This window comes from Lithobates pipiens, unplaced genomic scaffold, assembly GCF_037356315.1.
Source record: "Lithobates pipiens isolate NorthernLeopardFrog02 unplaced genomic scaffold, aLitPip1_a1.2 Scaffold_25, whole genome shotgun sequence".
NCBI classification, from domain to species: Eukaryota; Metazoa; Chordata; class Amphibia; order Anura; family Ranidae; genus Lithobates; species Lithobates pipiens.
The window spans coordinates 231,703,475-231,718,913 of NW_027507787.1; the positions used below are offsets into that span (position 1 = coordinate 231,703,475).

General features: G+C 53.2%; 1 protein-coding gene across 1 annotated transcript; it reads left to right on the forward strand.

The window, feature by feature from the left end:
• The first annotated feature begins 1,233 nt into the window (after positions 1 to 1,233).
• Positions 1,234 to 13,261, forward strand: ATP6V0E2 (ATPase H+ transporting V0 subunit e2). Its single transcript, XM_077455647.1, has 4 exons — positions 1,234 to 1,417; positions 7,610 to 7,657; positions 7,942 to 8,059; positions 11,985 to 13,261. The coding sequence occupies exons 1-3, from the start codon at positions 1,314 to 1,316 to the stop codon at positions 8,033 to 8,035; spliced, it is 246 nt and encodes an 81-aa protein (XP_077311773.1). The 5' UTR covers positions 1,234 to 1,313; the 3' UTR covers positions 8,036 to 8,059; positions 11,985 to 13,261.
• The last annotated feature ends 2,178 nt before the right edge of the window (positions 13,262 to 15,439 follow it).

Below are 15,439 nucleotides of genomic sequence, written 5' to 3' on the forward strand. Positions count from 1 at the left end.
CCCGCAGGTCGCGGCGAGGCAAGTCGGAGACGCCTCGCCGCGCCTCGCTGTGTGAACCAGCCCTAAGCAGATCGCTGTTCTGCCTCTCCCTGGAACGATTGCGGGCTGGGCGGGGGACATCAGGCCCACCAGACCTGCTGATTGGCTTCCCCTCTGTCCAATTAGCACACGACCGATCCCCTCCGGCGGCGCGCACGCTCCCCAGTATCCTCTGCAGGGAGCGGCGTACAGGCATGTCGTTTCGTGCAGGAAGTGCGGAAGTCTGTCCAGGACCGGTTACAGGAGAATTATATATTTTAAAAGAATTATGAGTTAGCCTCTCAGCTCCGAGCGGCCACATATTTGTGTGTGATATTGCAAGAACAGTTGTGCCGAAAGAGCGCGCTGTATGCGCCCCCCAGCACCGTTACCGGCGGCTAAAGGAAAACTCGCAATCGCTGCTTGTGATCAAATTTCTGATCGTGTGACCGCCAATCACGGAGGTCATGTGATTGTAAACCCCGCCTCCCGGCATCCAAAACCCCTTTAAGAGACGACAACCTTCCTAAGGGGTTAAACTTACAAAAAACTTTTTTTTATCACTATTATTCCTTTTTATTGGCTTTTGAAATGTACAAATTCAGCATTAGAAATCAGATGAAAGGTTTAGCGCTGGGAAACAGTTCTTGAAAGATAAGAAGTGCATTTTCTATACTTGTATATAGAGCAGACCAAAATGAAGGACATTGCTCTGAATCAGGGACAGTCCCTTGAAATCAGTGACAGTTAGGAGCTATGGATTTCTGTGTGTGACTGTGAGAGCCAATCAGGAGCCGCCCCGTTGATCACATGACTGATGAGGGCGCCCACCACTCAGCATCGTTATAACTAAGCGCGTCATCGGCTGCAGCATCTCCGCACTCGGCTTGTTTTGCCTGAAACTGGCGCATGCGTAGTAGCAGGAGGTGAAAAGCATCTTTCTCGGGATACCCATCTTCTCCCGGGGGTGTGTTCTGGATCGGTGGTACCCGAGGCAGACCCCGCCCCTTAACCCCCCTGGAAACACCCTTTTCCCCCGTGAGTCCGCAAACCCCGCCCCCTCCATTGTACGCTCCGCCCCGCGGTCCATCGTTTTTCATCTGCAGAATGGCCCTCCTTGTTCTATGGGGCGGAGCTTGGTGTTATCTTCACCTCTGACAGACACTCAGCTCAACCAATAAGACTGAAAGGGAGAGAGAGAGAGCATCAGCCAAAGAAAGGAGAGCGCTGCAGGAGGGAGGCGGGGCCAGTGCTGGATGAAGAATACATTGTAGATCTGATCTCCAGCCGCCGGGATGACGGCTCACTCCTCCACCATCCCCTTCATCATCTTCACCACCTTCTGGGGCCTCATCGGCATCGCCGCCCCATGGTTCGTCCCCAAAGGCCCCAACCGAGGGTAAGAGCCCGACCGGGGAGGGGGTCAGCATCATCCTCATCACCATATTCGTCATCCTCCATATCCTAACCCTCATCATCCTCATCATCTTCATTCTCCATATCCCAACCCTCATCATTATCACTATCCTCATTATCATAATCCTCCTCCTCCATATCCTAACCCTCATCATCACCATCCTCTTCCTCCTCCTCCATATCCCAACCCTCATCATCACCATCCTCATCACTATCATCATCACCATCTTCATCCTTCTCCATATCCCAATCCCCATCATCATCCTCATCATTATTATCCGCCTCATAATCATCATCCTCCTTCATATCCCAACCCCCATCATCACCATCCTCATCATCTTCATCATCCTCCATATCCCAACTCCCCTCATCATTATTATCCGCCTCATAATCATCATCCTCCTTCATGTCCCAACCCCCATCATCACCATCATTTTTATCATCATCCTCCTGCTACATATCCTAACCCTCACCATCCTCATCATCTTCATCATCAATCTCCTTCATATCCCAACCTCCATCATCCTCCTCCATATCCCAACCCTCATCAACATCATCCTTCATATCCCAACCCTCATCATTATCACCATCATCATCATCATCCTCCTCCATATCCTAACCCCCATCATCATCATCCTTCATATCACAACCCTCATCATCATCCTCCTCCTCCATATCCCAACCCTCATCATCACCATCCTCATCATTATCATCATCACTATCATCATCACCATCTTCATCATCCTCCTCTATATCCCAACCCTCATCATCATCCTCATCATTATCATCCGCCTCATAATCATCATCCTCCTTCATATCCCAACCCCCATGATCACCATCCTCATCATCTTCATCCTCCTATTAATCATTATCATCCTTCTCCATATCCCAACCCTCCTCCTCATCATCAACCTCCTACATATCATCATCTTCCTCCTCATCATCATCAACCTCCTACATATCATCATCTTCCTCCACATCATCATCATCTTCACCATCCTCATAATCATCCTTCTCCATATCCCAACCCTCCTCCTCATCATCATCCTCCTCCTTCATATCCTCCTCTTCTATATCCCAACCCTCATCATCACCATCTTCATCACTCTGTTTAGAGGAGGGGGGCAGGGGGGGTCATCCTCATCCTCCTCCTCCATATCCCAACCCTCATCATCCTCCTCCATATCCCAACCCCCATCATCTTCCATATCCCAACCCTCCTCATCCTCCTCCATATCCCAACCCTCATCATTCTCTTCCATATCCCAACCTCCATCATCCTCCTCCATATCCCAAACCCCATCCTCCTCCTCCATATCCCAACCCTCATCATCCTCTTCCATATCCCAACCTCCATCATCCTCCTCCATATCCCAACCCCCATCCTCCTCCTCCATATCCCAACTCCCATCCTCCTCCTCCATATCCAAACCCCCATCCTCCTCCTCCATATCCCAACTCCCATCCTCCTCCTCCATATCCCAACCCTCATAATCCTCCTCCATAGCCCAACCCTCATCCTCCTCCATAACCCAACCTCCATCATCCTCCTTCTCCATATCCCAACCTCCATCGTCCTTCTCCATATCCCAACCCTCATCTTCCTCCTCCATATCTCAACTCCCATCCTCCTCCTCAATATCCAAACTCCCATCCTCCTCCTCCATAGCCCAACCCTCATCCTCCTCCATATCCCAACCCTCATCTTCCTCCTCCATATCTCAACTCCCATCCTCCTCCTCCATATCCAAACCCCCATCCTCCTCCTCCATATCCCAACTCCTATCCTCCTCCTCCATATCCCAACCCTCATAATCCTCCTCCATATCTCAACTCCCATCCTCCTCCTCCATATCCCAACCCCCATCCTCCTCCTCCATATCCCAACTCCTATCCTCCTCCTCCATATCCAAACCCCCATCCTCCTCCTCCATATCCCAACTCCTATCCTCCTCCTCCATATCCCAACCCTCATCTTCCTCCTCCATATCTCAACTCCCATCCTCCTCCTCCATATCCAAACCCCCATCCTCCTCCTCCATATCCCAACTCCCATCCTCCTCCTCCATATCCCAACCCTCATAATCCTCCTCCATAACCCAACCTCCATCATCCTCCTTCTCCATATCCCAACCCCCATCATCCTCCTCCATATCCCAACCCTCATCCTCCTCCATAACCCAACCTCCAACATCCTCCTTCTCCATATCCTAACCCCCATCATCCTCCTCCATATCCCAACCCCAATCATCCTCCTCCATATCCCAACCCTCATCCTCCTCCATATCCCAACCCCCAACATCCTCCTCCATATCTCAACCCCCATCATCCCCCTCCATATCCCAATCCCCATCGTCCCCCTCCATATCCCAACCTCCATCATCCTCCTCCATATCCCAACCCTCATCATCCCCCTCCACATCCCAATCCCCATCGTCCCCCTCCATATCCCAACCTCCATCATCCTCCTCCATATCCCAACCCTCATCATCCTCCTCCATATCCCAAACCCCATCATTCGCTTCCATATCCCAACCTCCATCATCCTCCTCCATATCCCAACCTCCATCATCCTCCTCCATATTCCAACCCTCATCATCCTCTTCCATATCCCAACCTCCATCATCCTCCTCCATATGCCAACCCTCATTCTCCTCCTCCATATCCCAACCCCATCATCCTCCTCCATATCCCAACCCCCATCATCCTCCTCCATATCTCAACCCTCATCCTCCTCCATAATCCAACCTCCATCGTCCTCCTTCCCCATATCCCAACCCCCATCATCCTCCTCCATATCCCAACCCTCATCATCCTCCTCCATATCCCAACCCCCATCCTCCATATCCCAACCCTCATCATCCTCCTCCATATGCCAACCCCCATCATCCTCCTCCATATCCCAACCCTCATCATCCTCCTCCATATCCCAATCCCCATCGTCATCCTCCTCCTCCATATCCTAACCCCCATCATCCTCCTCCATATCCCAAACCTCATTATCCTCCTCAAAATCCCAACCCTCATCATCCTCCTCCATATCCCAACCCCCATCATCCTCCTCCATATCCCAACCCCCATCATCCTCCTCCATATTCCAACCCCCATCATCCTCCTCCATATCCCAACCCCCATCATCCTCCTTCATTTCCCAACCCTTGTCATCATCATCCTCCTCCATATCCTACCCTCATCACAATTCTCATCATCCATTGAGACAATCATCGTCTGTGCTGTCCCTTCCCCCACCCTCCTATATAAAGGAGAGACCCAATTCTTCCAAATATTTCAAAGTGAAACTTCCCACCATAACAACCAATCACATAAAAGGGCCTTATTATAAAGAGACCAATCCAATAATTGTCCCATTCACACTCCTCTCCTGTACATACTGCCCCCATCATACCCTCCACACTCCTCTCCTGTACATACTGCTCACTGTCATACTTTCCACACTCCTCTCTTGTACATACTGCCCACTGTAATACCCTCTGCACTCCTCTCCTGTACATACTGCCCCCAACATACCCCCCGAACTCCTCTCCTGTACATACTGCCCCCATCATAACCTCCACACTCCTCTCCTGTACATACTGCCCACTGTCATACCCCCCACACTCCTCTCCTGTACATACTGCACCAATCATACCCTCCACACTCCTCGCCTGTACATACTTCCCCCATCATACCTCCCACACTTCTCTCCTGTACATACCACCTTATCATACCCCCGCACTCTTCTCCTGTACATACTGCTCACTATCATACCTTAGACACTCCTTTCCTGTACATACTGCCCCATCATACCTTCCACACTCCTCTCCTGTACATACTGCCTACTGTAATACCCTCTGCACTCCTCTCCTGTGCATACCGCCCCCATCATACCCCCACACTCCTCTCCTGTACATACTGCCCCATCATACCCTCCACACTCCTCTCCCCTACATACTGCCCTCTGTAATACCCTCTACACTCCTTTCCTGTACATACTGCCCCCATCATACCCCCCGCACTCCTGCTCACTATCATACCCTCCACACTTTTCTCCTGTACATACTGCTCACTGTCATACCTTCCACACTCCTCTCCTGTACATACTGCCCACTGTAATACCCTCTGCACTCCTCTCCTGTACATACCGCCCCCATCATACCCTCCACACTCCTCTCCTCTACATACTTCTCCCATCATACCCCCACACTCCTCTCCAGTACATACCGCCCTCATCATACCCCCCACACTCCTCTCCTGTACATACTGCCCCATCATACCCTCCACACTCCCCTCCTCTACATACTGCCCACTGTAATACCCTCTACACTCCTCTCCTGTACATACTGCCCCCATCATACCCCCCGCACTCCTGCTCACTGTCATACCCTCCACACTCCTCTCCTGTACATACTGCTCACTGTCATACCTTCCACACTCCTCTCCTCTACATACTGCCCACTGTAATAGCCTCTACACTCCTCTCCTGTACATACTGCCCCCATCATATCCCCCGCACTCCTGCTCACTGTCATACCCTCCACACTTCTCTCCTGTACATACTGCTCACTGTCATACCTTCCACACTCCTCTCCTGTACATACTGCTCATTGTCATACCTTCCACACTCCTCTCCTGTACATACTGCCCACTGTAATACCCTCTGTCCTCCCCTCCTGTACATACCACCCCCATCATACCCTCCACACTCCTCTCCTGTACATACTTCCCCCATCATACCCCCACACTCCTCTCCTGTACATACCACCCTCATCATACCCCCCACACTCCTCTCCTGTACATACTGCCCCATCATACCCTCCACACTCCTCTCCTCTACATACTGCCCACTGTAATAACCTCTACACTCCTCTCCTGTACATACTGCCCCCATCATATCCCCCGCACTCCTGCTCACTGTCATACCCTCCACACTTCTTTCCTGTACATACTGCTCACTGTCATACCTTCCACACTCCTCTCCTGTACATACTGCCCACTGTAATACCCTCTGCACTCCTCTCCTGTACATACTGCCCCCATCATACCCTCCACACTCCTCTCCTCTACATACTTCCCCCATCATACCCCCACACTCCTCTCCAGTACATACTGCCCTCATCATACCCCCCACACTCCTCTCCTGTACATACTGCCCCATCATACCCTCCACACTCCTCTCCTGTACATACTGCCCACTCTAATACCCTCCACACTCCTCTCCTGTACATACCGCCCCCATCGTACCCGCCACACTCCTCTCCTGTACATACTGCCCCCATCATACCATCTATACTGGTGGTGCTACATCCATCATTTTATCATCCTTTTATTGGGGGCTTCCCCAATGTAACATTGTATCAGTCGAAGTGATTGGAGCTGGTTCTCCAGGTGTGGATCCCTCACCTGATATGATGTGTCCCTTCCGTCCTGCCATCTGTACTCTATGGCTGAGCTCCAGTTGACCTGAAACGCGTTGGGTGGAGCAGGTCGATTATCCTGTATCTTTTAACCCTTGTACACACGGTCGGACATTCCGATGGAAAATGTCCGATCGGACCACGTTGTCAGATAATCCGACCGTGTGTGGGCTCCATCGGACTGTTTCCGTCGGAATATCCGACCGACAAAGTTTTAGAGCTGGGCTATAAAACTTTCCGACAACATGATCATAACTTTGTCCGATTGTGTGTAGAGAATTCCGATCGGACAAAGTACCACGTATGCTCAGATAAAATTCCTAGACCAAAGCTATTGGCTACTAGCCTAAATGTAGTCCCGTCGTAAAGAAATAACGTCATCACGTTAAGTACGATCGGATTTTCCGACAACTTTGTCTGACCGTGTGTATGCAACACCAGTTTCGGACAAAATCCGACGGATTTTGTTGTCGGAATGTCCGACCGTGTGTACAAGGGCTTAGAGCGTTGAGCGGCTCCACTTCTATTCTTTTGCATTATAATCTTCAGCTGGTGATGTTTGGAGTGGGCACTTTTCTGTCTGTGCTGCGTAAAGTGCTGCGTGGGGGGGTGACCCAGAGCGGAGTATTTGGCGGTATCCACAATAAATTACATGTAATTGATATTTATCTGAGGTTATTTTTTGAAAATGTGTTAAAATGAAGGTCCAGTGACTGGGAATGGCTTCCAATAATGAGTCTATTGATCTCTTCTCTTCTCAGGGTCATCATAACGATGCTGGTGACCACCGCCGTCTGCTGCTATCTCTTGTAAGTATCCCCCTCCCCCTCCACACACACACACACACGAGTGCGGCAACTAACCAGAATTCAGTTTGCTGCACACACCAATGCAAGGCAGTCTCTGATTGGCCACTGATTGGAACTTTTTATTACATAGGGTTCGGGTTTAGAGGTGTGGAATTTAGGAAATGTTTTGTTGGAGCTCATGCTCTCTTTAATGTTCTAATTTTTATTTTGTTTTATTGGTTTTTGCTTTGTGTGGTTGGAGTGAAAAGTAACGATGGTGACCTTTCACCTTTTTGTATTCCTAGCTGGCTGGTGACGATCTTATCGCAGGTGAATCCATTGTTTGGGCCTCAGCTGAAGAATGACACCATCTGGTACATACGCTTTGTGTGGGAGTAAGCGTTGGATCTTCAGTCAGTGATGGTATGTATTGCACCCTGCCGCCTGCTACAGAGCCAAGTCCAACTCCTCATTGGATTGTAGATGCTCAGATGTGGGGGCTGTGATGTCATCCACCTCTCCAATCAGAGGAAGCCTTGTATTTATTGATAAAATTCAAGCCTTCCTGTGAATGGCTGAGCAGAGATCAGCCCCTCTCTACTTTCTGGGAGAGGGACGGGGAGTCCCCATGGTGGTGCTGGATCATGGCGCTGCGTACAGGATGTAGCCAAGGCCAGAAGCCGGCGCTGTATACTGTATGTAGCCGAGGCCAGACCCTGGTGCTGTATACTAGAGGCAAATGATGCTGCTTTATACAGTGCTGACAGCAGGCAAATCTGTGAAGGAAATAGTTTGGGGGGGATTGTGAAGTAATGCACCCACCTTCTTCACCTCAGCCAATCGGAATTCATTGATAAAATTCAAACCTTCCTGTGAATGGCTGAGCAGCAGTCAGCCCCTCTTGACTTTGTTCGGGGAGTGGGGTGGGAAGTTCCTCTAGTGCTGCCACACCTTGCCGCTGTATACTGGATGTAGCCGAGGTCGGACCGCGGCGCTGCATACTGGATGTAGCTGAGGCCGGACCCCGGCGCTGTATACTGGATGTAGCCGAGGCCGGACCCCGGCGCTGTATACTGGATGTAGCCGAGGCCGGACCCCGGCGCTGTATACTGGATGTAGCCGAGGCCGGACCCCGGCGCTGTATACTGGATGTAGCCGAGGCCGGACCCCGGCACTGTATACTGGATGTAGCCGAGGCCGGACCTCGCCACTGTATATTGGATGTAGCCGAGGCCGGACCCGGGCGCTGCATACTGGATGTAGCCGAGGCCGGACCCCGGCGCTGCATACTGGATGTAGCCGAGGCCGGACCCTGGTGCTGTATACTGGATGTAGCCGAGGCCGGACCCTGGCGCTGTATACTGGATGTAGGCAAGGCCGGACCCCGGCGCTGCATACTGGATGTAGCCGAGGTCGGACCGCGGCGCTGCATACTGGATGTAGCTGAGGCCGGACCCTGGCACTGTATACTGGATGTAGCTGAGGCCGGATCCCGGCGCTGTATACTGGATGTAGCCGAGGCCGGACCCCGGCGCTGTATACTGGATGTAGCCGAGGCCGGATCCCGGCGCTGTATACTGGATGTAGGCAAGGCTGGACCCTGGCGCTGTATACTGGATATAGCTGAGGCTGGACCCCGGCGCTGCATACTGGATGTAGCCGAGGCCAGACCCCGGCGCTGCATACTGGATGTAGCAGAGGCCGGACCCCGGCGCTGCATACTGGATGTAGCAGAGGCCGGACCCCGGCGCTGTATACTGGATGTAGCAGAGGCCGGATCCCGGCGCTGTATACTGGATGTAGCAGAGGCCGGATCCCGGCGCTGTATACTGGATGTAGGCAAGGCCGGACCCCGGCGCTGCATACTGGATGTAGCCGAGGCCGGACCCCGGCGCTGCATACTGGATGTAGCCGAGGCCGGACCCCGGCGCTGCATACTGGATGTAGCAGAGGCCGGATCCCGGCGCTGTATACTGGATGTAGCAGAGGCCGGATCCCGGCGCTGCATACTGGATGTAGCAGAGGCCGGATCCCGGCGCTGTATACTGGATGTAGCAGAGGCCGGATCCCGGCGCTGTATACTGGATGTAGCCGAGGTCGGACTGCGGCGCTGCATACTGGATGTAGCTGAGGCCGGACCCCGGCGCTGTATACTGGATGTAGCTGAGGCCGGACCCCGGCGCTGTATACTGGATGTAGCCGAGGCTGGACCCCGGCACTGTATACTGGATGTAGCCGAGGCCGGACCCCGGCGCTGTATACTGGATGTAGCCGAGGCTGGACCCCGGCGCTGTATACTGGATGTAGCCGAGGCCGGACCCCGGCGCTGTATACTGGATGTAGCCGAGGCCGGACCCCGGCACTGTATACTGGATGTAGCCGAGGCCGGACCTCGCCACTGTATATTGGATGTAGCCGAGGCTGGACCCTGGCGCTGTATACTGGATGTAGCCGAGGCCGGACCCCGGAGCTGCATACTGGATGTAGCCGAGGCCGGACCCCGGCGCTGCATACTGGATGTAGCCGAGGCCGGACCCTGGTGCTGTATACTGGATGTAGCCGAGGCCGGACCCTGGCGCTGTATACTGGATGTAGGCAAGGCCGGACCCCGGCGCTGCATACTGGATGTAGCCGAGGTCGGACCGCGGCGCTGCATACTGGATGTAGCTGAGGCCGGACCCTGGCACTGTATACTGGATGTAGCTGAGGCCGGACCCCGGCGCTGTATACTGGATGTAGCAGAGGCCGGATCCCGGCGCTGTATACTGGATGTAGGCAAGGCCGGACCCCGGCGCTGTATACTGGATATAGCTGAGGCCGGACCCCGGCGCTGCATACTGGATGTAGCCCAGGCCGGACCCCGGCGCTGCATACTGGATGTAGCAGAGGCCGGACCCCGGCGCTGTATACTGGATGTAGCAGAGGCCGGATCCCGGCGCTGTATACTGGATGTAGGCAAGGCCGGACCCCGGCGCTGTATACTGGATATAGCTGAGGCCGGACCCCGGCGCTGCATACTGGATGTAGCCCAGGCCGGACCCCGGCGCTGCATACTGGATGTAGCAGAGGCCGGACCCCGGCGCTGTATACTGGATGTAGCAGAGGCCGGATCCCGGCGCTGTATACTGGATGTAGCAGAGGCCGGATCCCGGCGCTGTATACTGGATGTAGGCAAGGCCGGACCCCGGCGCTGCATACTGGATGTAGCCGAGGCCGGACCCCGGCGCTGCATACTGGATGTAGCAGAGGCCGGATCCCGGCGCTGTATACTGGATGTAGGCAAGGCCGGACCCCGGCGCTGTATACTGGATATAGCTGAGGCCGGACCCCGGCGCTGCATACTGGATGTAGCCGAGGCCGGACCCCGGCGCTGCATACTGGACGTAGCAGAGGCTGGACCCCGGCGCTGTATACTGGATGTAGCAGAGGCCGGATCCCGGCGCTGCATACTGGATGTAGCAGAGGCCGGATCCCGGCGCTGTATACTGGATGTAGGCAAGGCCGGACCCCGGCGCTGTATACTGGATATAGCTGAGGCCGGACCCCGGCGCTGCATACTGGATGTAGCCGAGGCCGGACCCCGGCGCTGCATACTGGACGTAGCAGAGGCTGGACCCCGGCGCTGTATACTGGATGTAGCAGAGGCCGGATCCCGGCGCTGTATACTGGATGTAACAGAGGCCGGATCCCGGCGCTGTATACTGGATGTAGGCAAGGCCGGACCCCGGCGCTGCATACTGGATGTAGCTGAGGCCGGACCCCGGCGCTGTATACTGGATGTAGCCGAGGCCGGACCCCGGCGCTGTATACTGGATGTAGCAGAGGCCGGATCCCGGCGCTGTATACTGGATGTAGGCAAGGCCGGACCTCGGCGCTGTATACTGGATATAGCTGAGGCCGGAGACCCCGGCGCTGCATACTGGATGTAGCCGAGGCCGGACCCCGGCGCTGCATACTGGATGTAGCAGAGGCTGGACCCCGGGGCTGTATACTGGATGTAGCAGAGGCTGGATCCCGGCGCTGTATACTGGATGTAGCAGAGGCCGGATCCCGGCGCTGTATACTGGATGTAGCCGAGGCCGGACCCCGGTGCTGTATACTGGATGTAGCCGAGGCCGGACCCTGGTGCTGTATATGATGCTTTATACCATGCAGACAGTGGGCACATCTGTGAAGGAAATTGTTTGTTTGGGTCAGTTTGGCCAAAAGTATTTTAAAGTCCTAATAAACCTGGGCTTAGGCTTTACCTCCAGCGAAGAACCAGCCAGACAACCACACACACTCTCGCTTTCTTTTTGCTCCTATGTAAAGAGTTTACACTAACAGATGGATATCTTGATGGTTTCAGGTGTTGCCGGGGTCGGTAGAACGTTGTCCTTCCCTTCCTCCTCAGATACAATTCTACAGAGTCCTACAAGAGCAGATCGGTCCTCAGCATCAAGTCAAATTCCTCACCATCTTCATGTCAACATCTAATCTGAGCGATCAGCCTCGTGTGCCATGTACAATGTAATCACAAATGTCTGTGTGCTTCATATACCTTCTGTATTGTGTATATCCTGTACAGATTGGGGGGGTTGGCATCAGTTTCATTTTTTTTATTTTTTTTCCTGGCGGTCTGAAAGTTCTTCCCGGTGTAGCCATGAAAGCCGGTTTATAACATTCCGATTGTAGGAAATCTTCAATCCTTGTCCTAGAATACTTCATATAATCTCTACAGAACTTTGCATTGCTCACAGCTGCCAATCAGAGTGAATCTTCCAGAGTTAGAAGATCTCTACCAGTTCTGAGAGAATACACAGGATTATCGCCACCTAGAAGACGAGACTCCTAATTTACTGGTTAAAGACTTGTCCCAGACTTGTTCCCCTTCTCTGAACTCTGACCTGGGTGTATCCCTCAGCACAGAGCGAAGTAAGGAGAATCCCCTCCGTGTCCCCCCAGACAGTGCGGAAAATTCCCCCTCCGCGTCCCCCCCAGGCAGGGCTGAAAATCCCCTTCCGCGTCCCCCCCAGGCAGGGTTAAAAATCCCCTCCGCATCCCCCCCAGGCAGGGCTAAAAATCCCCTCTGCGCCCCCCCCCCGACAGTGCTGGAAATCCCCTCTGCACCCCCCCAGGCAGGGCTGAATATCCCCCCCCCAGACAGGGCTGAAAATCCCCTCCTTGTCCCCCCAGATAGCACTGAATTCCCCTCCGCATCCCCCCAGACAGGGCTGAAAATCCACTCCAAGTCCCCCCAGACAGGGCTGAAAATCCCTTCAACATCCCCCCAGACAGGGTTGAAAATCCCTTCAACGTCCCCCCAGACATCGCTAAAAATCCCCTCCCCGTCCCCCCAGACAGGGCTGAAAATTCCCTCCACGCCCCCCCAGATAGCACCTCTCCATGACTGTAGGTATATGTATATAAGGCATGTACTAGGGCTGACCAGCCCACCCCCCCCCTATGACATCATCCAGTACTATAATTGGTCCATTTCTCTAGCAGTGTGGCTGATCCCCCCTATTCATTGTCCCATAGAGGGGACCATCCCGGGTGTAAAGTTTAGGATTCCTAGTGGCAGAAAAGTGACTTGTGTGACGATGTATTTATTTATTTATTAAAATAAATGTATTATTAATGTGATTATAATGGTGTCCTTTATTGAGGAATCCAGTCCATAGGGGAGGTTCTGCTCCGCCTCCAGTCCATAGGGGAGGTTCTGCTTTGCCTCCAGTCCATAGGGGAGGTTCTGCTCTGCCTCCAGTCCATAGGGGAGGTTCTGCTTCGCCTCAAGTCCATAGGGGAGGTTCTGCTCCGCCTCGTCTATAGGGGAGGCTCTGCTCCTCCAGTCTATAGGGGAGGTTCTGCTCCTCCAGTCCATAGGGGAGGCTCTGCTCCTCCTCCAGTCCATAGGGGAGGTTCTGCTCCGACTCCAGTCTATAGGGGAGGTTCTGCTCCGACTCCAGTCCATAGGGGAGGGTTCTGCTTCGCCTCCAGTCCATAGGGGAGGTTCTGCTCCGCCTCCAGTCTATAGGGGAGGTTCTGCTCCGCCTCCAGTCCATAGGGGAGGGTTCTGCTCCGCCTCCAGTCCATAGGGGAGGTTCTGCTCTGCCTCGTCTATAGGGGAGGCTCTGCTCCTCCTCCAGTCTATAGGGGAGGCTCTGCTCCTCCTCCAGTCTATAGGGGAGGTTCTGCTCCGACTCCAGTCCATAGGGGAGGGTTCTGCTTCGCCTCCAGTCCATAGGGGAGGTTCTGCTCCGCCTCCAGTCTATAGGGGAGGTTCTGCTCCGCCTCCAGTCCATAGGGGAGGGTTCTGCTCCGCCTCCAGTCCATAGGGGAGGTTCTGCTCTGCCTCGTCTATAGGGGAGGCTCTGCTCCTCCTCCAGTCTATAGGGGAGGCTCTGCTCCTCCTCCAGTCTATAGGGGAGGTTCTGCTCCTCCTCCAGTCTCTAGGGGAGGTTCTGCTCCTCCTCCAGTCTCTAGAGGAGGCTCTGCTCCGCCTCCAAGCTATAGAGGAGGTTCTGCTCCGCTTTCAGGCTATAGGGGAGGCTCTGCTCCGCCTCCAGTCTATAGGGGTGGTTCTGCTCCTCCTCCAGCATCATCCACTCCCTATCTGACAACCGGAAGATTCCTATTGGACTGGATTTGGTAAACAAGGCCCATATACACGAGAAAAAAAATCCAATGTATCAGCACCAGATATCTCCTGTCATTTCACTGGCAGTACCTGAAGCTGATGGCTATGGGGACACAGACAATACTTATTTCAGGTGCCTCGATCCACTATAATGTCAAAAGTATTGGGACGCCTGCCTTTACATGCGCATGAACTTTAATGGCATCCCAGTCTTGGTCCATAGAGGTCAGTATTGGGTTGGCCCACCCTTTGCAGCTATAACAGCTTCAACTCTTCTGTGAAGGCCGTCCACAAGGTTTAGGAGTGTGTCTATGGGAATGTTTGACCATTCTTCCAGAAGAGCATTTGTGAGGTCAGGCACTGATGTTGGATGAGAAGGCCTGGCTCACAGTTTACGCTATAATTCATCCCAAAGGTGTTCTATCGGGTTGAGGTCAGGACTCTGCGCAGGCCAGTCAAGTTGCTCCACCCCAAACTCTCTCATCCATGTCTTTCTAGACCTTGCTTTGTGTCTTTGGTGCCCAGTCATGTTGCAACAGGAAGAGGCCATCCCCAAACTGTTCCCACAAAGTTGGGAGCATTAAATTGTCCAAAATGTCTTGGTATGCTGACGCCTTAAGAGTTCCCTTCACTGGAACTAAGGGGCCAATCCCAACCCCTGAAAAGCAACCCCCACACCATAATCCCCCCTCCACCAAATGATTTAGATCAGTGCACAAAGCAAGGTCCATAAAGACATGGATGAGCGAGGTTCGGGGTGGAGGAAATTGACCGGACCGCACAGAGTCCTGACCTCAACCCGATAGAACACCTTTGGGGTGAATTAGAGCGGTGACTGCGAGCCACGCGTCCCAATACTTTTGGTAATTTGGGTGTATGAAGCATGTGGTTTGAAGAGATTGGTAGAAGAAGTAGACAAGTACACTGAAAATTGGAATGTTTCTTTACTGAGAGACGAGATCACATGATACACACAGAAGTGTCAGACGGGATGAACGATCGCAGTACATATACAACGATCAGCATTGGCCTCCTGTATTAAATATTTCAGAAAGGCCGCTCTGGTTACTCACAATGGCAGAAACCAAAATGTGTGATTATTACTTTCAGACATTTTATACATCAGAAAAGGGAATCCAGATCTAGGATTGAGGTAGCAGTGACCCACTAGAACCAATGATCAC